The 26,659-nt window shown below is 52.4% G+C and overlaps 1 protein-coding gene across 7 annotated transcripts in view; it reads left to right on the top strand.

The window, feature by feature from the left end:
* The window catches only part of egfl7 (EGF-like-domain, multiple 7), a 158,023-nt gene that overhangs the window by 107,992 nt on the left and 23,372 nt on the right, over positions 1 to 26,659 (top strand). For 4 of the 7 annotated variants that reach the window (XM_068025526.1, XM_068025527.1, XM_068025521.1 and 1 more), the window contains 4 exons: positions 4,925 to 5,076; positions 7,350 to 7,472; positions 10,983 to 11,095; positions 13,272 to 13,367. In XM_068025526.1, coding sequence (XP_067881627.1) covers positions 5,000 to 5,076; positions 7,350 to 7,472; positions 10,983 to 11,095; positions 13,272 to 13,367 — 409 coding nt within the window. In that variant the 5' untranslated portion in view covers positions 4,925 to 4,999. The remainder of the gene's footprint in view (positions 1 to 4,924; positions 5,077 to 7,349; positions 7,473 to 10,982; positions 11,096 to 13,271; positions 13,368 to 26,659) is intronic. The other 3 variants (XM_068025523.1, XM_068025522.1, XM_068025528.1) reach the window with 3 other exon arrangements.

The following is a 26,659-nucleotide window of genomic DNA, read 5'->3' as shown; positions in this document are numbered from 1 at the left end:
CACACACACACAGACCAGAGGGAACCTTCCCACTGTGATTACAGTGTCACTAACACACACACAGACCAGAGGGAATCTTCCCACTGTGATTACAGTGTCACTAACACACACACACAGACCAGAGGGAGTCTTCCCACTGTCATTACAGTGTCACTAACACACACACACACACACACAGACCAGAGGGAATCTTCCCACTGTGATTACAGTGTCACTAACACACACACACACAGACCGGAGGGAACCTTCCCACTGTGATTACAGTGTCACTCACACACACAGACAGACCGGAGGGAACCTTCCCACTGTGATTGCAGTGTCACTAACACACACACACAGACCAGAGGGAACCTTCCCACTGTGATTACAGTGTCACTAACACACACACACACAGACCGGAGGGAACCTTCCCACTGTGATTACAGTGTCACCAACACACACACACAGACCAGAGGGAACCTTCCCACTGTGATTACAGTGTCACTAACACACACACACACAGACCGGAGGGAATCTTCCCACTGTGATTACAGTGTCACTGACACACACACACACACACAGACCGGAGGTAATCTTCCCACTGTGATTACAGTGTCACTATCACACACACACACAGACCGGAGGGAATCTTCCCACTGTGATTACAGTGTCACTAACACGCACACACAGACCAGAGGGAATCTTCCCACTGTGATTACAGTGTCACTAACACGCACACACAGACCAGAGGGAATCTTCCCACTGTGATTACAGTGTCACTAACACACACACACACACACAGACCAGAGGGAACCTTCCCACTGTGATTACAGTGTCACTAACACACACAGACAGACCGGAGGGAATCTTCCCACTGTGATTACAGTGTCACTAACACACACACACACAGACCAGAGGGAACCTTCCCACTGTGATTACAGTGTCACTCACACACACACACACACACAGACCAGAGGGAACCTTCCCACTGTGATTACAGTGTCACTAACACGCACACACAGACCAGAGGGAATCTTCCCACTGTGATTACAGTGTCACTAACACACACACACACACACAGACCAGAGGGAACCTTCCCACTGTGATTACAGTGTCACTAACACACACAGACAGACCGGAGGGAATCTTCCCACTGTGATTACAGTGTCACTAACACACACACACACAGACCAGAGGGAACCTTCCCACTGTGATTACAGTGTCACTCACACACACACACACACACAGACCAGAGGGAACCTTCCCACTGTGATTGCAGTGTCACTAACACACACACACACAGACCAGAGGGAACCTTCCCACTGTGATTACAGTGTCACTAACACACACACACACACCAGAGGGAACCTTCCCACTGTGATTACAGTGTCACTAACACACACACACACACACACAGACCAGAGGGAACCTTCCCACTGTGATTACAGTGTCACTAACACACACACACAGACCAGAGGGAATCTTCCCACTGTGATTACAGTGTCACTAACACACACACACACAGACCAGAGGGAACCTTCCCACTGTGATTACAGTGTCACTAACACACACACAGACCAGAGGGAATCTTCCCACTGTGATTACAGTGTCACTAACACACACACACAGACCAGAGGGAGTCTTCCCACTGTCATTACAGTGTCACTAACACACACACACACACACACAGACCAGAGGGAATCTTCCCACTGTGATTACAGTGTCACTAACACACACACACACAGACCGGAGGGAACCTTCCCACTGTGATTACAGTGTCACTCACACACACAGACAGACCGGAGGGAACCTTCCCACTGTGATTGCAGTGTCACTAACACACACACACAGACCAGAGGGAACCTTCCCACTGTGATTACAGTGTCACTAACACACACACACACAGACCGGAGGGAACCTTCCCACTGTGATTACAGTGTCACCAACACACACACACAGACCAGAGGGAACCTTCCCACTGTGATTACAGTGTCACTAACACACACACACACAGACCGGAGGGAATCTTCCCACTGTGATTACAGTGTCACTGACACACACACACACACACAGACCGGAGGTAATCTTCCCACTGTGATTACAGTGTCACTATCACACACACACACAGACCGGAGGGAATCTTCCCACTGTGATTACAGTGTCACTGACACACACACACCACAGACCAGAGGGAATCTTCCCACTGTGATTAGAGTGTCACTAACACACACACAGACAGACCAGAGGGAATCTTCCCACTGTGATTACAGTGTCACTAACACACACACAGACCAGAGGGAATCTTCCCACTGTGATTACAGTGTCACTAACACACACACAGACCAGAGGGAATCTTCCCACTGTGATTACAATGTCACTAACACACACACACAGACCAGAGGGAATCTTCCCACTGTGATTACAATGTCACTAACACACACACACAGACCAGAGGGAATCTTCCCACTGTGATTACTGTGTCACTAACACACACACACAGACCAGAGAGAATCTTCCCACTGTGATTACAGTGTCACTAACACACACACAGACCAGAGGGAATCTTCCCACTGTGATTAGAGTGTCACCAACACACACACACAGACCAGAGGGAATCTTCCCACTGTGATTACAGTGTCACTAACACACACACACAGACTAGAGGGAATCTTCCCACTGTGATTACAGTGTCACTAACACACACACACACAGACCGGAGGGAATCTTCCCACTGTGATTACAGTGTCACTAACACACACACAGACCAGAGGGAATCTTCCCACTGTGATTAGAGTGTCACTAACACACACACACAGACCAGAGGGAATCTTCCCACTTTGATTACAGTGTCACTAACACGCACACACAGACCAGAAGGAATCTTCCCACTGTGATTACAGTGTCACTAACACACACACAGACCAGAGGGAATCTTCCCACTGTGATTAGAGTGTCACTAACACACACACACAGACCAGAGGGAATCTTCCCACTTTGATTACAGTGTCACCAACACACACACACAGACCAGAGGGAAACATCCCACTGTGATTACAGTGTCACCAACACACACACACAGACCAGAGGGAATCTTCCCACTTTGATTACAGTGTCACTAACACACACACACACACAGACCAGAGGAAATCTTCCCACTGTCATTGCAGTGTCACTAACACGCACACACACAGACCAGAGGGAATCTTCCCCCTGTGATTAGTGTCACTAACACACACACACACAGACCAGAGGGAATCTTCCCACTGTGATTACAGTGTCACTAACACACACACAGACCAGAGGGAATCTTCCCACTGTGATTACAGTGTCACTAACACACACACACACAGACCGTAGGGAATCTTCCCACTGTGATTACAGTGTCACTAACACACACACACACACGGATACCAGAGGGAACCTTCCCACTGTGATTACAGTGTCATTAACACACACACACACAGACCAGAGGGAACCTTCCCACTGTGAGTACAGTGTCACTAACACACACACACACATACCAGAGGGAATCTTCCCACTTTGATTACAGTGTCACCAACACACACACACAGACCAGAGGGAATCTTCCCACTGTGATTACAGTGTCACTTACACACACACACAGACCAGAGGGAATCTTCCCACTGTGATTACAGTGTCACTAACACACACACAGACCAGAGGGAATCTTCCCACTGTGATTACAGTGTCACTAACACGCACACACAGACCAGAGGGAATCTTCCCACTGTGATTACAGTGTCACTAACACACACACACACACACAGACCAGAGGGAACCTTCCCACTGTGATTACAGTGTCACTAACACACACAGACAGACCGGAGGGAATCTTCCCACTGTGATTACAGTGTCACTAACACACACACACACAGACCAGAGGGAACCTTCCCACTGTGATTACAGTGTCACTCACACACACACACACACACAGACCAGAGGGAACCTTCCCACTGTGATTACAGTGTCACTAACACGCACACACAGACCAGAGGGAATCTTCCCACTGTGATTACAGTGTCACTAACACACACACACACACACAGACCAGAGGGAACCTTCCCACTGTGATTACAGTGTCACTAACACACACAGACAGACCGGAGGGAATCTTCCCACTGTGATTACAGTGTCACTAACACACACACACACAGACCAGAGGGAACCTTCCCACTGTGATTACAGTGTCACTCACACACACACACACACACAGACCAGAGGGAACCTTCCCACTGTGATTGCAGTGTCACTAACACACACACACACAGACCAGAGGGAACCTTCCCACTGTGATTACAGTGTCACTAACACACACACACACACCAGAGGGAACCTTCCCACTGTGATTACAGTGTCACTAACACACACACACACACACACAGACCAGAGGGAACCTTCCCACTGTGATTACAGTGTCACTAACACACACACACAGACCAGAGGGAATCTTCCCACTGTGATTACAGTGTCACTAACACACACACACACAGACCAGAGGGAACCTTCCCACTGTGATTACAGTGTCACTAACACACACACACACACACACAGACCAGAGGGAACCTTCCCACTGTGATTACAGTGTCACTAACACACACACACAGACCAGAGGGAATCTTCCCACTGTGATTACAGTGTCACTAACACACACACACACAGACCAGAGGGAACCTTCCCACTGTGATTACAGTGTCACTAACACACACACAGACCAGAGGGAAACTTCCCCCTCTGGTTATAGTTTTTGATCATCCATGATTATATTTTTATGTTAAATACATTGTTTTCAGATTGGAGTAACTGCTGCCTTAAAGTGTAATGAACGGAGAAACTATTTTCATTCCCAGACCAATGCACAACACGACAGCTGAGAATATGCAGCCGATTCAGAGCAACATTTTAAAGCCTCTTTCTCATGGCACAGGGTATTGCAGGCAAGGCTGAGGAGGGTGTGGACTGGGGAAGGAGTGAAGGAGTGTGGCGAGGAGCTATCACCAAGATGTGGGCACTCTGCTTGGCACTGGGCCTTGTCCTTTCCAGCAGCCTGAGGGTGAGCTGCCAGCATCTGCAAGGCAGGTGAGTACCGAGCATCTTAAACCCGCTAACCCGAGCTGCACTGAACCCTCACCAACTGTCTACTCACAGGCAGACACACAAGGCTCAACTCACAGTTAGTGAGCCTGCACTTTGAGACTGAGGCATTGGGTGCTGCAGCAGGGGGGTCATCTGTGTACAGACAGAGACAGGCACAGACAGAGACAGACACAGACAGACACAGACAGAGACAGACAGAGACAGACAGAGACAGGCGCACACACAGAAACACACACTGACAGACAGACACACACACAGACAGACACACAGAGACAGACAGACACATTCATGCACACACTCACACAGACACACAGAAACACACACAAACAGACGCACATACACAGACATCCACACAGAGAAAGACATGCACAGAGACAGACGCACACGCAGACATACCCATACAGATGAAGACACACAGACAGAGCCAGACACATACGCACACACACTCGCCCAGAAACACACAGACGCTCACAGACAGAGATCCTCACACACACAGACACACACAGATACAGACACTCACAGACACACACACAGACACTCAAAGACAGACACACACAACACAGACAGAGACAGACACACACACAGACAGACATCTTCACACACACAGACAGACGTCCTCATACACACAGACACTCACACACAGATAGACATCCTCACACACACAGACACTTACAGACACTCAGACACACACAGACAGACACACACAGACAGAGACAGACACACACACAGACACACACACACAGATACTCACAGACACACACACAGACAGACATCCTCACACACAGACAGACACTCACACACAGATAGACATCCTCACACACAGATAGACACACACAACACAGAGACAGACACACACACACAGATACTCACAGACACTCACACACAGACAGACATCTTCACACACAGACACTCACACACAGACAGACATCCTCACACACACAGACAGACATCCTCACACACACAGACACTCACACACAGATACTCACAGACACACACACACAGATACTCACAGACACACACACAGCCAGACATCCTCACACACAGACAGACACTCACACACAGATAGATATCCACACAGACAGACACACACAGATACTCACAGACAGATACTCACAGACACCCTCACACACAGAGACACACACACACAGATAGACATCCTCACACACAGACACACACAGACAGACACACACAACACAGACAGAGACACAGACACACAGACAGACACACAGACAGAGACACAGACAGAGACACAGACAGAGACACAGACAACACAGACATGCACAACAGAGACACAGACACACACACAGACAGACATAGACACACAGACACAGACACAGAGCACGGTGATGGGATGTGATCTCACTCTCACCTCCCCACTCTGTAACAGTCCAGTTCCCCTCAGACAATGAATTGAAGATGCAACGAGTGAAAACCAACAACAACCACCTCCATTAATATAGCGCCTTTAACATAATAATCAAATGGCCTAAGGTGCTTCACAGGCACGATTATCAAACAATGTAGGACACTGAGCTACATCGGCAGATATTAGGTCAGGTGACCGACACCTTGGTCAAAGAGGGAGGTTTGAAGGAGGAAAGCGAGGGGGGAGGGGCGGGGTGTTTTAGGGAGGGAATTCCAGAGCTCGGAGCCAAGGGAACTGGGGGCACCTCTGCCAATGGTGGAGCGTTTAAAATCAGTGATGTTCAAGAGGCCGGAATTAGAGGAGGGCAGAGATTTGGGAATAAACTGTTAGCTGTGGTATGATGGAAAGGGCCTCACTCTGAACCAGAGTCTCTCTGTCTGCAGTTGAATTCAGGATGGGGAAGGGGGTGTCGCTGTGAAGTCAGCACTCATTGTTCACCCCTTGAGAAAGTGTTACATTGTCCAGCTCGATGTCGTGTGGGCCTCACTGAGTGGAGAAGGCCCTTTACTGATGTACAGAGATGTTGGTTCTGTTACCTGTCTTGGCGATGGACAGTGTGAGCTGCAGTTAGACCGCCTTCCCATACACGAGGGCCCATGCTTGTCTGTGGGTCTTCAGCTCCCAGGATGATCGGCTCACACACTGGGCTCTCTTCCCCCGCCCGCCACCTCCGCCCCTGGCTTCATCTCCCCCAACCCATTTCCCAGCCCCCCCCACCATTTCCCAGCCCCCCCCCACCTCCCCCCCTGCCAGCGCACCTAGGACAGGCAACAGTGAGGCAGGCCTCATATCACTCAACCTTTCCATCTGTCTGCTTGATTCCTTCCAGGAGACGGGTCTGTTCCAAGCAAATACAGCGGGTGCCGTTGGTGTACACCGAATCCTACATCCAGCCTGTATACAAACCGTACATCACACTGTGTGAGGGCCGCAGGGTGTGCAGCACCTACAGGTGAGAGGGACAGCTCGCTCCATTCCCTGAGTGAGGAGGGACATGGGGCAAATCGAATCCCACTCCACAACCCAGTCAATCAAACCCACCTGCTCGATGGAGTGAGAGGAAAGCCTTGCATTTATATAGTGACTGTCACATCCTCAGGCGTCCCAAAGCACGTTACAGCCAATGACATACTTTTCTGTAATGGAGTCAGTGGCGTAGGAAATGCAGCAGCCAATTGATGCACAGGAAGATCCCACAAGCAGCAATGTGATGATACATTTTTTTGTTGTTGATTGTTGATAATTATTGTCCTGGGATGTCAGAGGAAAATTCCCCTGCTCTTCAAACACTCCCATTAACATGCACCTGAGAGGGCAGACAGGGCCTCGTCTTAGATCTCGTCTGAAACACACAACCTCTGACAGTGCAGCACTCCCTCAGTACTGACCCTCCGACGGTGCAGCACTCCCTCAGTACTGACTCTCCGACAGTGCAGCACTCCCTCAGTACTGACCCTCCGACGGTGCAGCACTCCCTCAGTACTGACCCTCCGACAGTGCAGCACTCCCTCAGTACTGACCCTCCGACAGTGCAGCACTCCCTCAGTACTGACCCTCCGACAGTGCAGCACTCCCTCAGTACTGACCCTCCGACAGTGCAGCACTCCCTCAGTACTGACCCTCCGACAGTGCAGCACTCCCTCAGTACTGACCCTCCGACAGTGCAGCACTCCCTCAGTACTGACCCTCCGACAGTGCAGCACTCCCTCAGTACTGACCCTCCGACAGTGCAGCACTCCCTCAGTACTGACCCTCCGACAGTGCAGCAGTCCCTCAGTACTGACCCTCCGACAGTGCAGCACTCCCTCAGTACTGACCCTCCGACAGTGCAGCAGTCCCTCAGTACTGACCCTCCGACAGTGCAGCACTCCCTCAGTACTGACCCTCCGACAGTGCAGCACTCCATCAGTACTGACCCTCCGACAGTGCAGCACGCCCTCAGTACGGACCCACTGACAGTGCAGCACTCCCTCAGTACGGACCCACTGACAGTGCAGCACGCCCTCAGTACGGACCCACTGACAGTGCGGCACTCCCTCAGTACTGACCCTCCGACAGTGCAGCACTCCCTCAGTACTGACCCTCTGACAGTGCAGCACTCCCTCAGTACTGACCCTCCGACAGTGTGGCACTCCATCAGTACTGACCCTCCGACAGTGCAGCACTCCCTCAGTACGGACCCACTGACAGTGCAGTGCTCCCTCAGTACTGACCCTCCGACAGTGTGGCACTCCATCAGTACTGACCCTCCGACAGTGCAGCACTCCCTCAGTACGGACCCACTGACAGTGCAGCACTCCCGCAGTACTGACCCTCCGACAGTGCGGCACTCCATCAGTACTGACCCTCCGACAGTGCAGCACTCCATCCGTACTGACCCTCCGACAGTGCGGCACTCCATCAGTACTGACCCTCCGACAGTGCAGCACTCCATCAGTACTGACCCTCCAACAGTGCAGCACTCCCTCAGTACGGACCCACTGACAGTGCGGCACTCCATCAGTACTGACCCTCCGACAGTGCAGCACTCCCTCAGTACTGACCCTCTGACAGTGCGGCACTCCATCAGTACTGACCCTCCGACAGTGCAGCACTCCCTCAGTACTGACCCACTGACAGTGCAGCACTCCCTCAGTACTGACCCTCCGACAGTGCAGCACTCCCTCAGTACTGACCCTCCGACAGTGCAGCACTCCCTCAGTACTGACCCTCTGACAGTGCGGCACTCCATCAGTACTGACCCTCCGACAGTGCAGCACTCCCTCAGTACTGACCCACTGACAGTGCAGTGCTCCCTCAGTACTGACCCTCTGACAGTGCGGCACTCCATCAGTACTGACCCTCCGACAGTGCAGCACTCCCTCAGTACTGACCCTCTGACAGTGCAGTGCTCCCTCAGTACTGACCCTCCGACAGTGCAGCACTCCATCAGTACTGACCCTCCGACAGTGCAGCACTCCCTCAGTACTGACCCTCCGACAGTGCAGCACTCCCTCAGTACTGACCCTCTGACAGTGCGGCACTCCCTCAGTACTGACCCTCCGACAGTGCAGCACTCCCTCAGTACTGACCCACTGACAGTGCAGTGCTCCCTCAGTACTGACCCTCCGACAGTGCAGCACTCCCTCAGTACGGACCCACTGACAGTGCGGCACTCCATCAGTACTGACCCTCCGACAGTGCAGCACTCCCTCAGTACTGACCCTCCGACAGTGCAGCACTCCCTCAGTACTGACCCTCTGACAGTGCAGCACTCCCTCAGTACTGACCCTCCGACAGTGCAGCACTCCCTCAGTACTGACCCTCCGACAGTGCAGCACTCCATCAGTACTGACCCTCCGACAGTGCAGCACTCCCTCAGTACGGACCCACTGACAGTGCGGCACTCCATCAGTACTGACCCTCTGACAGTGCAGCACTCCCTCAGTACGGACCCACTGACAGTGCAGCACTCCCTCAGTACTGACCCTCCGACAGTGCAGCACTCCCTCAGTACTGACCCTCTGACAGTGCGGCACTCCATCAGTACTGACCCTCCGACAGTGCAGCACTCCCTCAGTACTGACCCACTGACAGTGCGGCACTCCATCAGTACTGACCCTCCAACAGTGCAGCACTCCCTCAGTACTGACCCTCTGACAGTGCGGCACTCCATCAGTACTGACCCTCCGACAGTGCGGCACTCCCTCAGTACTGACCCACTGACAGTGCGGCACTCCCTCAGTACTGACCCTCCGACAGTGCAGCACTCCCTCAGTACTGACCCTCTGACAGTGCAGCACTCCCTCAGTACTGACCCTCCGACAGTGCAGCACTCCATCAGTACTGACCCTCCGACAGTGCGGCACTCCATCAGTACTGACCCTCCGACAGTGCAGCACTCCCTCAGTACTGACCCTCTGACAGTGCAGCACTCCCTCAGTACTGACCCTCCGACAGTGCAGCACTCCATCAGTACTGACCTTCCGACAGTGCAGCACTCCATCAGTACTGACCCTCCAACAGTGCAGCACTCCCTCAGTACGGACCCACTGACAGTGCGGCACTCCATCAGTACTGACCCTCCGACAGTGCAGCACTCCATCAGTACTGACCCTCCGACAGTGCAGCACTCCCTCAGTACTGACCCTCTGACAGTGCAGCACTCCCTCAGTACGGACCCACTGACAGTGTCTTAAATTCCTCAATCAATCTCGGTCAGGAAATTTTCAATTAACCCTCCCCTCCATCCTCTTCAGCTTTTTGAGGGACAGGGTTCCAGATTGCCACTCCCCTTTCTGTGTAGAAACCTTTCCTGACATCACTCCGCGTGACCTGACTCTTGTTTCAAGGTTCTGCCCCCTTATTCTGGGCTGGGCTGGGCTCCCCCCTCCCCCCCTCCCCCCCACCGTCACCAGTGGAAATAGTTTTGCTCCCTCACCCTTGGCCATCTTCTAATCCCCCACTGCTTTACCCTGCTCAGGACCATCTACAAGGTCACCTGGCGAGAGGTGAGGAGGGTCGCCTATCAGACAGAGTATCAATGCTGTCCAGGCTGGAGGAAAAAACACTCACAAGACACTACCTGTGAGATAGGTGAGGACGGAGGTGGGGGGAGAGGGAGAGGGGGAACGAGGAGGGGAGGTGGAGAGGTAGAGGAGGGTGAGGGAGGGAAGTGTGGGGGAGAGGGAGAGGGGGAATGAGGAGGGGAGGAGGAGAGGAGGAGAGGAAGGGGAGGGTGAGGGAGGGAAGAGGAGGGGAAGAGTGGGGAGAGGGAGAGGGGAGGGAGAGGGAGGGACAGATGGGAGGGGGAGGGAAAAGGCAAGAGGGAGAGGAGGGTAAGAGGGAAGGAAGGGGAGGGGCAGGAGGAGAGGGATGGAGTGATGGGGAGCGGAGGGGGAGAGGGAGATGGATGGAGTGATGGGGAGCGGAGGGGGAGAGGGAGAGGGATGGAGTGATGGGGAGGGGAGGGGGAGTGGGAGGAGAGGGATGGAGTGATGGGGAGCGGAGGGGGAGTGGGAGGAGAGGGATGGAGTGATGGGGAGCGGAGGGGGTGTGGGAGAGGGATGGAGAGATGGGGAGCAGAGGGGGAGTGGGAGAGGGATGGAGTGATGGGGAGCGGAGGGGGAGAGGGAGAGGGATGGAGTGATGGGAAGCGGAGGGGGAGAGGGAGAGGGATGGAGTGATGGGGAGGGGAGGGGGAGTGGGAGGAGAGGGATGGAGTGATGTGGAGCGGAGGGGGAGAGGGAGAGGGATGGAGTGAAGGGGAGCGGAGGGGGAGAGGGAGGAGAGGGATGGAGTGATGGGGAGCGGAGGGGGAGAGGGAGAGGGATGGAGTGATGGGGAGCGGAGGGGGAGAGGGAGAGGGATGGAGTGATGGGGAGCGGAGGGGGAGTGGGAGGAGAGGGATGGAGTGATGGGGAGGGGAGGGGGAGAGGGATGGAGTGATGGGGAGGGGAGGGGGAGAGGGAGGAGAGGGATGGAGTGATGGGGAGCGGAGGGGGAGAGGGAGAGGGAGAGGGTTGGAGTGATGGGGAGTGGAGGGGGAGAGGGAGAGGGATGGAGTGATGGGGAGGGGAGGGGGAGTGGGAGGAGAGGGATGGAGTGATGGGGAGCGGAGGGGGAGTGGGAGGAGAGGGATGGAGTGATGGGGAGCGGAGGGGGAGTGGGAGGAGAGGGATGGAGTGATGGGGAGCGGAGGGGGAGAGGGAGAGGGATGGAGTGATGGGGAGCGGAGGGGGAGTGGGAGGAGAGGGATGGAGTGATGGGGAGCGGAGGGGGAGAGGGAGAGGGATGGAGTGATGGGGAGCGGAGGGGGAGAGGGAGAGGGATGGAGTGATGGGGAGCGGAGGGGGAGTGGGAGGAGAGGGATGGAGTGATGGGGAGCGGAGGGGGAGTGGGAGAGGGATGGAGTGATGGGGAGCGGAGGGGGAGAGGGAGAGGGATGGAGTGATGGGGAGCGGAGGGGGAGTGGGAGGAGAGGGATGGAGTGATGGTGAGCGGAGGGGGAGTGGGAGGAGAGGGATGGAGTGATGGGGAGCGGAGGGGGAGAGGGAGAGGGATGGAGTGATGGGGAGCGGAGGGGGAGAGGGAGAAGAGGATCGGAGTGATGGGGAGCGGAGGGGGAAAGGGTGGAGAGGGACGGAGTGATGGGGAGCGGAGGGGGAGTGGGAGGAGAGGGATGGAGTGATGGGGAGCGGAGGGGGAGAGGGAGGAGAGGGATGGAGTGATGGGTAGCGGAGGGGGAGAGGGAGGAGAGGGATGGAGTGATGGGGAACGGAGGGGGAGAGGGAGGAGAGGGATGGTGTGATGGGGAGGGGAGGGGGAGAAGTAGAGGGATGGAGTGATGGGGAGGGGAGGGGGAGTGGGAGGAGAGGAATGGAGTGATGGGGAGCGGAGGGGGAGAGGGAGAGGGATGGAGTGATGGGGAGCGGAGGGGGAGAGGGAGAGGGATGGAGTGATGGGGAGCGGAGGGGGAGAGGGAGGAGAGGGACGGAGTGATGGGGAGCGGAGGGGGAGAGGGAGGAGAGGGACGGAGTGATGGGGAGCGGAGGGGGAGAGGGAGAGGGAGGCTTCCCTCTCAGTCTGCGGGTGTCCTTGACAGGATTCTGTTCACTGGGGACGGTGAGTGCCTGGATGGACTATATCATTGCTCCGATTCCCTGCCTCTTGCCCAGGACCCTATTGATGTTTTCCAGGGACACTCTCTTCGATTCCCAGGCAGTGTTCATTCACTCACTGACCCCGCAATCTCTCTCTCTTCCTTTCCCAGCAATCTGCGATAAACCATGTGAAAATGGCGGCTCCTGTAACAGCCTGCACACCTGTAACTGTCGACCAGGCTGGGCAGGTTCGACCTGTTCGATAGGTAACTCACCGTCATTTCAACACTCCTGCCACAGACAGAGAACCGCAGAGAGTCAGGACACACACAAACAGGGGACAGGTCACACAGAGACAGAGAGAGAGAGAGAGAGAGAGTGTCTCAGAGAGACAGGACACACACAAACAGGGGACAGGTCACACAGAGACAGAGAGAGAGAGAGAGAGAGAGTGTCTCAGAGAGACAGGACACACACAAACAGGGGACAGGTCACAGAGAGAGAGAGAGAGTGTCTCAGAGAGACAGGACACACACAAACAGGGGACAGGTCACACAGAGACAGAGAGAGAGAGAGAGAGAGAGTGTCTCAGAGAGACAGGACACACACAAACAGGGGACAGGTCACAGAGAGAGAGAGAGAGAGTCTCAGAGAGTCAGGACACACACAAACAGGGGACAGGTCACACAGAGACAGAGAGAGAGAGAGAGAGAGAGTGTCTCAGAGAGACAGGACACACACAAACAGGGGACAGGTCACACAGAGACAGAGAGAGAGAGAGAGAGAGAGTGTCTCAGAGAGACAGGACACACACAAACAGGGGACAGGTCACAGAGAGAGAGAGAGAGTGTCTCAGAGAGACAGGACACACACAAACAGGGGACAGGTCACACAGAGACAGAGAGAGAGAGAGAGAGAGAGTGTCTCAGAGAGACAGGACACACACAAACAGGGGACAGGTCACAGAGAGAGAGAGAGAGAGTCTCAGAGAGTCAGGACACACACAAACAGGGGACAGGTCACACAGAGACAGAGAGAGAGAGAGAGAGAGAGTGTCTCAGAGAGACAGGACACACACAAACAGGGGACAGGTCACAGAGAGAGAGAGAGAGAGTCTCAGAGAGTCAGGACACACACAAACAGGGGACAGGTCACACAGAGACAGAGAGAGAGAGAGAGAGAGAGTGTCTCAGAGAGACAGGACACACACAAACAGGGGACAGGTCACAGAGAGAGAGAGAGAGAGTCTCGGAGAGTCAGGACACACACAAACAGGGGACAGGTCACAGAGAGAGAGAGAGAGAGTCTCAGAGAGTCAGGACACACACAAACAGGGGACAGGTCACAGAGAGAGAGAGAGAGAGTCTCAGAGAGTCAGGACACACACAAACAGGGGACAGGTCACAGAGAGAGAGAGTCTCGGAGAGTCAGGACACACACAAACAGGGGACAGGTCACACAGAGAGAGAGAGAGAGAGAGAGTCTCGGAGAGTCAGGACACACACAAACAGGGGACAGGTCACAGAGAGAGAGAGTCTCGGAGAGTCAGGACACACACAAACAGGGGACAGGTCACAGAGAGAGAGAGAGAGAGAGAGTGTCTCAGAGAGTCTGAACACACACAAACAGGGGACAGGTCACAGAGAGAGAGAGAGAGAGTCTCGGAGAGTCAGGACACACACAAACAGGGGACAGGTCACAGAGAGAGAGAGAGAGAGAGAGTCTCAGAGAGTCAGGACACACACAAACAGGGGACAGGTCACAGAGAGAGAGAGTCTCGGAGAGTCAGGACACACACAAACAGGGTACAGGTCACACAGAGAGAGAGAGAGAGTCTCGGAGAGTCAGGACACACACAAACAGGGGACAGGTCACAGAGAGAGAGAGAAAGTCTCGGAGAGTCAGGACACACACAAACAGGGGACAGGTCACAGAGAGAGAGAGAGAGTCTCAGAGTCAGGACACACACAAACACGGGACAGGTCACAGAGAGAGAGAGAGTGTCTCAGAGTCAGGACACACACAAACAGGGGACAGGTCACACAGAGAGAGAGAGAGACTCAGATAATCAGGACACACACAAACAGGGGACAGGTCACAGAGAGAGAGAGAGAGAGAGAAAGAGAGACTCAGAAAATCAGGACACACACAAACAGGGGACAGGTCACAGAGAGAGAGAGAGAGAGAGAGTCACGACACACACAAACAGGGGACAGGTCACAGAGAGAGAGAGTCTCAGGAGAGTCAGGACACACAGAAACAGGGGACAGGTCACAGAGACGGAGAGACTCAGAGAGTCAGGACACACACAAACATGTGACCGGTCACAAAGAGAGAGAGTCTCAGAGGGGCAGACTAGCTGTGTGTTGATGTAGGTCAGTGAGTACAGGGGTGATAGGGGAACAGGGCTTGGTGTGTGTTAATGTAGGCCACTGAGTACAGGGGTGATTGAGGAATGGGACTTGGTGTGTGTTAATGTAGGTCAGTGAGTACAGGGGTGATAGGGGAACGGGACATGGTGTGTGTTAATGTAGGTCAGTGAGTACAGGGGTGATAGGGGAACGGGACTTGGTGTGTGTTAATGTAGGCCACTCTGTACAGGGGGTGATAGGGGAACGGGACTTGGTGTGTGTTATTGTAGGCCACTGAGTACAGGGGGTGATAGCGGAACGGGACTTGGTGTGTTGTAATGTAGGTCAGTGAGTACAGGGGTGATAGAGGAACGGGACTTGGTGTGTGTTATTGTAGGTCAGTGAGTACAGGGGGTGATAGAGGAACAGGGCTTGGTGTGTGTTAATGTAGGTCAGTGAGTACTGGGGGTGATAGGGGAACGGGACTTGGTGTGTGTTAATGTAGGTCAGTGAGTACAGGGGTGATAGAGGAACAGGGCTTGGTGTGTGTTAATGTAGGTCAGTGAGTACTGGGGGTGATAGGGGAACGGGACTTGGTGTGTGTTAATGTAGGTCAGTGAGTACAGGGGTGATAGAGGAACGGGACTTGGTGTGTGTTAATGTAGGTCAGTGAGTACAGGGGTGATAGAGGAACGGGACTTGGTGTGTGTTAATGTAGGTCAGTGAGTACAGGGGTGATAGAGGAACGGGACTTGGTGTGTGTTAATGTAGGTCAGTGAGTACAGGGGTGATAGAGGAACGGGACTTGGTGTGTGTTAATGTAGGTCAGTGAGTACAGGGGTGATAGAGGAACGGGACTTGGTGTGTGTTAATGTAGGTCAGTGAGTAAAGGGATGATAGAGGAACGGGACTTGGTGTGTGTTAATGTAGGTCAGTGAGTACAGGGGTGATAGAGGAACGGGACTTGGTGTGTGTTAATGTAGGTCAGTGAGTACAGGGGTGATAGAGGAACGGGACTTGGTGTGTGTTAATGTAGGTCAGTGAGTAAAGGGATGATAGAGGAACGGGACTTGGTGTGTGTTAATGTAGGTCAGTGAGTACAGGGGTGATAGAGGAACGGGACTTGGTGTGTGTTAATGTAGGTCAGTGAGTAAAGGGATGATAGAGGAACGAGACTTGGTGTGTGTTAATGTAGGTCAGTGAGAACAGGGGGTGAGAGAGGAACGGGACTTGGTGTGTGTTAATGTAGGTCAGTGAGTACAGGGGGTGATAGGGGAACGGGACTTGGTGGGTGTTAATGTAGGTCAGTGAGAACAGGGGGTGAGAGAGGAACGGGACTTGGTGTGTGTTAATGTAGGTCAGTGAGTACAGGGGGTGATAGAGGAACAGGACTTGGTGTGTGTTAATGTACGTCAGTGAATACAGGGGGTGATAGAGGAACAGGACTTGGTGTGTGTTAATGTCGGTCAGTGAATACAGGGGGTGATAGAGGAACAGGACTTGGTGTGTGTTAATGTCGGTCAGTGAGGACAGGGGTGATAGGGGAACAGGACTTGGTGTGTGTTAATGTAGGTCAGTGAGCACAGGGGGTGATAGGGGAACAGGACTTGGTGAGTGTTAATGTAGGTCAGTGAGTACAGGGGGTGATAGTGGAACAGGACTTGGTGTGTGTTAATGTAGGTCAGTGAATACAGGGGGTGATAGAGGAACAGGACTTGGTGTGTGTTAATGTACGTCAGTGAATACAGGGGGTGATAGAGGAACAGGACTTGGTGTGTGTTAATGTCGGTCAGTGAGGACAGGGGTGATAGGGGAACAGGACTTGGTGTGTGTTAATGTAGGTCAGTGAGCACAGGGGGTGATAGGGGAACAGGACTTGGTGAGTGTTAATGTAGGTCAGTGAGTACAGGGGGTGATAGTGGAACAGGACTTGGTGTGTGTTAATGTAGGTCAGTGAATACAGGGGGTGATAGAGGAACAGGACTTGGTGTGTGTTAATGTACGTCAGTGAATACAGGGGGTGATAGAGGAACAGGACTTGGTGTGTGTTAATGTCGGTCAGTGAGGACAGGGGTGATAGGGGAACAGGACTTGGTGTGTGTTAATGTAGGTCAGTGAGCACAGGGGGTGATAGAGGAACAGGGCTTGGTGTGTGTTAATGTAGGTCAGTGAGTACAGGGGGTGATAGTGGAACAGGACTTGGTGTGTGTTAATGTAGGTCAGTGAATACAGGGGGTGATAGAGGAACAGGACTTGGTGTGTGTTAATGTACGTCAGTGAATACAGGGGGTGATAGAGGAACAGGACTTGGTGTGTGTTAATGCAGGTCAGTGAGTACAGGGGTGATAGAGGAACGGGACTTGATGTGTGTTAATGTAGGTCAGTGAGTACAGGGGGTGATAGGGGAACGGGACTTGGTGTGTGTTAATGTAGGTCAGTGAGTACAGAGGGCGACAGGGGAACGGGACTTGATGTGTGTTAATGTAGGTCAGTGAGTACAGGGGCTGATAGGGGAACGGGACTTGGTGTGTGTTAATGTAGGTCAGTGAGTACAGGGGTGATAGAGGAACGGGACTTGGTGTGTGTTAATGTAGGTCAGTGAGTACAGGGGTGATCGGGGAATGGGACTTGGTGTGTGTTAATGTAGGTCAGTGAGTACAGGGGTGATCGGGGAATGGGACTTGGTGTGTGTTAATGTAGGTCAGTGAGTACAGGGGGTGATAGGGGAACGGGACTTGGTGTGTGTTAATGTAGGTCAGTGAGTAAAGGGATGATAGAGGAACAGGACTTGGTGTGTGTTAATGTACGTCAGTGAATACAGGGGGTGATAGAGGAACAGGACTTGGTGTGTGTTAATGTCGGTCAGTGAGGACAGGGGTGATAGGGGAACAGGACTTGGTGTGTGTTAATGTAGGTCAGTGAGCACAGGGGGTGATAGGGGAACAGGACTTGGTGAGTGTTAATGTAGATCAGTGAGTACAGGGGGTGATAGAGGAACAGGACTTGGTGAGTGTTAATGTAGATCAGTGAGTACAGGGGGTGATAGAGGAACAGGACTTGGTGTGTGTTAATGTCGGTCAGTGAGCACAGGGGTGATAGAGGAACGGGACTTGGTGTGAGTTAATGTATGTCAGTGAGTACAGGGGGTGATAGAGGAACGGGACTTGGTGTGTGTTAATGCAGGTCAGTGAGTACAGGGGTGATAGAGGAACGGGACTTGATGTGTGTTAATGTAGGTCAGTGAGTACAGGGGGTGATAGGGGAACGGGACTTGGTGTGTGTTAATGTAGGTCAGTGAGTACAGAGGGCGACAGGGGAACGGGACTTGATGTGTGTTAATGTAGGTCAGTGAGTACAGGGGTGATAGAGGAACGGGACTTGGTGTGTGTTAATGTAGGTCAGTGAGTACAGAGGGCGACAGGGGAACGGGACTTGATGTGTGTTAATGTAGGTCAGTGAGTACAGGGGTGATAGGGGAACAGGACTTGGTGTGTGTTAATGTAGGTCAGTGAGTACAGGGGGTGATAGAGGAACGGGACTTGGTGTGTGTTAATGTAGGTCAGTGAGTACAGGGGGTGATAGAGGAACGGGACATGGTGTGAGTTAATGTAGGTCAGTGAGTACAGTGGTGATAGAGGAACGGGACTTGGTGTGTGTTAATGTAGGTCAGTGAGTACAGGGGTGATAGAGGAACGGGACTTGGTGTGTGTTAATGTAGGTCAGTGAGTACAGGGGGTGATAGAGGAACGGGACTTGGTGTGAGTTAATGTAGGTCAGTGAGTACAGTGGTGATAGAGGAACGGGACTTGGTGTGTGTTAATGTAGGTCAGTGAGTACAGGGGTGATAGAGGAACGGGACTTGGTGTGTGTTAATGTACGTCAGTGAGTACAGGGGGTGATAGAGGAACGGGACTTGGTGTGTGTTAATGTACGTCAGTGAGTACAGGGGGTGATAGAGGAACGGGACTTGGTGTGTGTTAATGTAGGTCAGTGAGTACAGGCGTGATAGGGGAATGGGACTTGGTGTGTGTTAATGTAGGTCAGTGAGTACAGTGGTGATAGAGGAACGGGACTTGGTGTGTGTTAATGTAGGTCAGTGAGTACAGGCGTGATAGGGGAATGGGACTTGGTGTGTGTTAATGTAGGTCAGTGAGTACAGTGGTGATAGAGGAACGGGACTTGGTGTGTGTTAATGTAGGCCACTGAGTACAGGGGTGATAGAGGAACGGGACTTGGTGTGTGTTAGTGTAGGTCAGTGAGTACAGGGGTGATAGGGGAACGGGACTTGGTGTGTGTTAGTGTAGGTCAGTGAGTACAGGGGGTGATAGAGGAACGGGACTTGGTGTGTGTTATTGTAGGTCAGTGAGTACAGGGGTGATAGGGGAACGGGACTTGGTGTGTGTTAATGTAGGTCAGTGAGTACAGGCGTGATAGGGGAATGGGACTTGGTGTGTGTTAATGTAGGTCAGTGAGTACAGTGGTGATAGAGGAACGGGACTTGGTGTGTGTTAATGTAGGTCAGTGAGTACAGGGGTGATCGGGGAATGGGACTTGGTGTGTGTTAATGTAGGTCAGTGAGTACAGGGGTGATCGGGGAATGGGACTTGGTGTGTGTTAATGTAGGTCAGTGAGTACAGGGGGTGATAGGGGAACGGGACTTGGTGTGTGTTAATGTAGGTCAGTGAGTAAAGGGATGATAGAGGAACAGGACTTGGTGTGTGTTAATGTCGGTCAGTGAGTACAGGGGTGATGGAGGAACGGGACTTGGTGTGTGTTAATGTCGGTCAGTGAGTACAGGGGTGATAGGGGAACGGGACTTGGTGTGTGTAAATGTAGGTCAATGAGTAAAGGGATGATAGAGGAACGGGACTTGGTGTGTGTTAATGTCGGTCAGTGAGTACAGGGGTGATAGAGGAACGGGACTTGGTGTGTGTTAATGTCGGTCAGTGAGTACAGGGGGTGATAGGGGAACGGGACTTGGTGTGTGTCAATGCAGGTCAGTGAGTACAGGGGTGATAGAGGAACGAGACTTGGTGTGTGTTAATGTAGGTCAGTGAGAACAGGGGGTGAGAGAGGAACGGGACTTGGTGTGTGTTAATGTAGGTCAGTGAGTACAGGGGGTGATAGTGGAACAGGACTTGGTGTGTGTTAATGTAGGTCAGTGAGTACAGGGGGTGATAGGGGAACGGGACTTGGTGTATGTTAATGTAGGTCAGTGAATACAGGGGGTGATAGAGGAACAGGACTTGGTGTGTGTTAATGTCGGTCAGTGAGGACAGGGGTGAAAGAGGAACAGGACTTGGTGTGTGTTAATGTAGGTCAGTGAATACAGGGGTGATAGGGGAACAGGACTTGGTGTGTGTTAATGTAGGTCAGTGAGCACAGGGGGTGATAGGGGAACAGGACTTGGTGAGTGTTAATGTAGATCAGTGAGTACAGGGGGTGATAGAGGAACAGGACTTGGTGTGTGTTAATGTCGGTCAGTGAGCACAGGGGTGATAGAGGAACGGGACTTGGTGAGTGTTAATGTAGATCAGTGAGTACAGGGGGTGATAGAGGAACAGGACTTGGTGTGTGTTAATGTCGGTCAGTGAGCACAGGGGTGATAGGGGAACGGGACTTGGTGTGTTAATGTAGGTCAGTGAGTACAGGGGGTGATAGAGGAACGGGACTTGGTGTGTGTTAATGCAGGTCAGTGAGTACAGGGGTGATAGAGGAACGGGACTTGATGTGTGTTAATGTAGGTCAGTGAGTACAGGGGGTGATAGGGGAACAGGACTTGGTGTGTGTTAATGTAGGTCAGTGAGTACAGGGGGTGATAGGGGAACGGGACTTGGTGTGTGTTAATGTAGGTCAGTGAGTACAGAGGGCGACAGGGGAACGGGACTTGATGTGTGTTAATGTAGGTCAGTGAGTACAGGGGTGATAGGGGAACAGGACTTGGTGTGTGTTAATGTAGGTCAGTGAGTACAGGGGTGATAAAGGAACGGGACTTGGTGTGTGTTAATGTAGGTCAGTGAGTACAGGGGGTGATAGAGGAACGGGACTTGGTGTGAGTTAATGTAGGTCAGTGAGTACAGTGGTGATAGAGGAACGGGACTTGGTGTGTGTTAATGTAGGTCACTGAGTACAGGGGTGATAGAGGAACGGGACTTGGTGTGTGTTAATGTACGTCAGTGAGTATAGGGGGTGATAGAGGAACGGGACTTGGTGTGTGTTAATGTACGTCAGTGAGTACAGGGGGTGATAGAGGAACGGGACTTGGTGTGTGTTAATGTACGTCAGTGAGTACAGGGGGTGATAGAGGAACGGGACTTGGTGTGAGTTAATGTAGGTCAGTGAGTACAGGCGTGATAGGGGAATGGGACTTGGTGTGTGTTAATGTAGGTCAGTGAGTACAGGGGGTGATAGAGGAACGGGACTTGGTGTGTGTTAATGTAGGTCAGTGAGTACAGGGGGTGATAGGGGAACGGGACTTGGTGTGTGTTAATGTAGGTCAGTGAGTACAGGGGGTGATAGGGGAATGGGACTTGGTGCGTGTTAATGTAGGTCAGTGAGTACAGAGGGCGACAGGGGAACGGGACTTGATGTGTGTTAATGTAGGTCAGTGAGTACAGGGGTGATAGGGGAACAGGACTTGGTGTGTGTTAATGTAGGTCAGTGAGTACAGGGGTGATAGAGGAACGGGACTTGGTGTGTGTTAATGTAGGTCAGTGAGTACAGGGGTGATAGGGGAACAGGACTTGGTGTGTGTTAATGTAGGTCAGTGAGTACAGGGGTGATAGGGGAACGGGACTTGGTGTGTGTTAATGTAGGTCAGTGAGTACAGGGGCTGATAGGGGAACGGGACTTGGTGTGTGTTAATGTAGGTCAGTGAGTACAGGGGTGATAGGGGAACGGGACTTGGTGTGTGTTAATGTAGGTCAGTGAGTACAGGGGGTGATAGGGGAACGGGACTTGGTGTGTGTTAATGTAGGTCAGTGAGTACAGGGGTGATAGGGGAACGGGACTTGGTGTGTGTTATTGTAGGTCAGTGAGTACAGGGGGTGATAGGGGAATGGGACTTGGTGTGTGTTAATGTTGTTCAGTGAGTACAGGGCTGATAGGGGAACGGGACTTGGTGTGTGTTAATGTAGGTCAGTGAGTACAGGGGTGATAGGGGAACGGGACTTGGTGTGTGTTATTGTAGGTCAGTGAGTACAGGGGTGTTAGGGGAACGGGACTTGGTGTGTGTTATTGTAGGTCAGTGAGTACAGGGGTGATAGGGGAACGGGACTTGGGGTGTGTTAATGTAGGTCAGTGAGTACAGGGGTGATAGGGGAACGGGACTTGGTGTGTGTTATTGTAGGTCAGTGAGTACAGGGGTGATAGGGGAACGGGACTTGGGGTGTGTTAATGTAGGTCAGTGAGTACAGGGGTGATAGGGGAACGGGACTTGGTGTGTGTTAATGTAGGTCAGTGAGTACAGGGGTGATAGGGGAACGGGACTTGGTGTGTGTTATTGTAGGTCAGTGAGTACAGGGGTGATAGAGGAACGGGACATGGTGTGTGTTAATGTAGGTCAGTGAGTACAGGGGTGATAGGGGAACGGGACTTGGTGTGTGTTAATGTAGGTCAGTGAGTACAGGGGGTGATAGAGGAACGGGACTTGGTGTGTGTTAATGTAGGTCAGTGAGTACAGGGGGTGATAGAGGAACGGGACTTGGTGTGTGTTAATGTAGGTCAGTGAGTACAGGGGGTGATAGAGGAACGGGACTTGGTGTGTGTTATTGTAGGTCAGTGAGTACAGGGGTGATAGGGGAACGGGACTTGGGGTGTGTTAATGTAGGTCAGTGAGTACAGGGGTGATAGGGGAACGGGACTTGGTGTGTGTTATTGTAGGTCAGTGAGTACAGGGGTGATAGGGGAACGGGACTTGGTGTGTGTTAATGTAGGTCAGTGAGTACAGGGGTGATAGGGGAACGGGACTTGGTGTGTGTTATTGTAGGTCAGTGAGTACAGGGGTGATAGGGGAACAGGACTTGGTGTGTGTTAATGTAGGTCAGTGAGTACAGGGGTGATAGAGGAACGGGACTTGGTGTGTGTTAATGTAGGTCAGTGAGTACAGGGGGTGATAGAGGAACGGGACTTGGTGTGAGTTAATGTAGGTCAGTGAGTACAGTGGTGATAGAGGAACGGGACTTGGTGTGTGTTAATGTAGGTCACTGAGTACAGGGGTGATAGAGGAACGGGACTTGGTGTGTGTTAATGTACGTCAGTGAGTATAGGGGGTGATAGAGGAACGGGACTTGGTGTGTGTTAATGTACGTCAGTGAGTACAGGGGGTGATAGAGGAACGGGACTTGGTGTGTGTTAATGTACGTCAGTGAGTACAGGGGGTGATAGAGGAACGGGACTTGGTGTGAGTTAATGTAGGTCAGTGAGTACAGGCGTGATAGGGGAATGGGACTTGGTGTGTGTTAATGTAGGTCAGTGAGTACAGGGGGTGATAGAGGAACGGGACTTGGTGTGTGTTAATGTAGGTCAGTGAGTACAGGGGGTGATAGGGGAACGGGACTTGGTGTGTGTTAATGTAGGTCAGTGAGTACAGGGGGTGATAGGGGAATGGGACTTGGTGCGTGTTAATGTAGGTCAGTGAGTACAGAGGGCGACAGGGGAACGGGACTTGATGTGTGTTAATGTAGGTCAGTGAGTACAGGGGTGATAGGGGAACAGGACTTGGTGTGTGTTAATGTAGGTCAGTGAGTACAGGGGTGATAGAGGAACGGGACTTGGTGTGTGTTAATGTAGGTCAGTGAGTACAGGGGTGATAGGGGAACAGGACTTGGTGTGTGTTAATGTAGGTCAGTGAGTACAGGGGTGATAGGGGAACGGGACTTGGTGTGTGTTAATGTAGGTCAGTGAGTACAGGGGCTGATAGGGGAACGGGACTTGGTGTGTGTTAATGTAGGTCAGTGAGTACAGGGGTGATAGGGGAACGGGACTTGGTGTGTGTTAATGTAGGTCAGTGAGTACAGGGGGTGATAGGGGAACGGGACTTGGTGTGTGTTAATGTAGGTCAGTGAGTACAGGGGTGATAGGGGAACGGGACTTGGTGTGTGTTATTGTAGGTCAGTGAGTACAGGGGGTGATAGGGGAATGGGACTTGGTGTGTGTTAATGTTGTTCAGTGAGTACAGGGCTGATAGGGGAACGGGACTTGGTGTGTGTTAATGTAGGTCAGTGAGTACAGGGGTGATAGGGGAACGGGACTTGGTGTGTGTTATTGTAGGTCAGTGAGTACAGGGGTGTTAGGGGAACGGGACTTGGTGTGTGTTATTGTAGGTCAGTGAGTACAGGGGTGATAGGGGAACGGGACTTGGGGTGTGTTAATGTAGGTCAGTGAGTACAGGGGTGATAGGGGAACGGGACTTGGTGTGTGTTATTGTAGGTCAGTGAGTACAGGGGTGATAGGGGAACGGGACTTGGGGTGTGTTAATGTAGGTCAGTGAGTACAGGGGTGATAGGGGAACGGGACTTGGTGTGTGTTAATGTAGGTCAGTGAGTACAGGGGTGATAGGGGAACGGGACTTGGTGTGTGTTATTGTAGGTCAGTGAGTACAGGGGTGATAGAGGAACGGGACATGGTGTGTGTTAATGTAGGTCAGTGAGTACAGGGGTGATAGGGGAACGGGACTTGGTGTGTGTTAATGTAGGTCAGTGAGTACAGGGGGTGATAGAGGAACGGGACTTGGTGTGTGTTAATGTAGGTCAGTGAGTACAGGGGGTGATAGAGGAACGGGACTTGGTGTGTGTTAATGTAGGTCAGTGAGTACAGGGGGTGATAGAGGAACGGGACTTGGTGTGTGTTATTGTAGGTCAGTGAGTACAGGGGTGATAGGGGAACGGGACTTGGGGTGTGTTAATGTAGGTCAGTGAGTACAGGGGTGATAGGGGAACGGGACTTGGTGTGTGTTATTGTAGGTCAGTGAGTACAGGGGTGATAGGGGAACGGGACTTGGTGTGTGTTAATGTAGGTCAGTGAGTACAGGGGTGATAGGGGAACGGGACTTGGTGTGTGTTATTGTAGGTCAGTGAGTACAGGGGTGATAGGGGAACGGGACTTGGTGTGTGTTAATGTAGGTCAGTGAGTACAGGCGTGATAGGGGAATGGGACTTGGTGTGTGTTAATGTAGGTCAGTGAGTACAGGGGTGATAGAGGAACGGGGCTTGGTGTGTGTTAATGTAGGTCAGTGAGTACAGGGGTGATAGGGGAACGGGACTTGGTGTGTGTTAATGTAGGTCAGTGAGTACAGTGGGTGATAGGGGAACGGGACTTGGTGTGTGTTAATGTAGGTCAGTGAGTACAGGGGGTGATAGGGGAACGGGACTTGGTGTGTGTTAATGTAGGTCAGTGAGTACAGGGGGTGATAGGGGAACGGGACTTGGTGTGTGTTAATGTAGGTCAGTGAGTACAGGGGTGATAGGGGAACGGGACTTGGTGTGTGTTATTGTAGGTCAGTGAGTACAGGGGTGATAGGGGAACGGGACTTGGTGTGTGTTAATGTAGGTCAGTGAGTACAGGCGTGATAGGGGAATGGGACTTGGTGTGTGTTAATGTAGGTCAGTGAGTACAGTGGTGATAGAGGAACGGGACTTGGTGTGTGTTTCTGTAGGTCAGTGAGTACAGGGGTGATAGGGGAACGGGACTTGGTGTGTGTTAATGTAGGTCAGTGAGTACAGGGGGTGATAGGGGAACGGGACTTGGTGTGTGTTAATGTAGGTCAGTGAGTACAGGGGGTGATAGGGGAACGGGACTTGGTGTGTGTTAATGTAGGTCAGTGAGTACAGGGGGTGATAGGGGAACGGGACTTGGTGTGTGTTAATGTAGGTCAGTGAGTACAGGGGGTGATAGAGGAACGGGACTTGGTGTGTGTTAATGTAGGTCAGTGAGTACAGGGGGTGATAGGGGAACGGGACTTGGTGTGTGTTAATGTAGGTCAGTGAGTACAGGGGGTGATAGGGGAACGGGACTTGGTGTGTGTTAATGTAGGTCAGTGAGTACAGGGGTGATAGAGGAACGGGACTTGGTGTGTGTTAATGTAGGTCAGTGAGTACAGGGGGTGATAGAGGAACGGGACTTGGTGTGTGTTAATGTTGGTCAGTGAGTCCAGAGGGTGATAGGGGAACAGGACTTGGTGTGTGTTAATGTAGGTCAGTGAGTACAGG

Source organism: Heterodontus francisci, unplaced genomic scaffold (genome assembly GCF_036365525.1).
Source record: "Heterodontus francisci isolate sHetFra1 unplaced genomic scaffold, sHetFra1.hap1 HAP1_SCAFFOLD_894, whole genome shotgun sequence".
NCBI classification, from domain to species: Eukaryota; Metazoa; Chordata; class Chondrichthyes; order Heterodontiformes; family Heterodontidae; genus Heterodontus; species Heterodontus francisci.
Note: the sequence above shows the minus strand (reverse complement) of the source record. Positions and strands in the feature narration are given on the sequence as shown.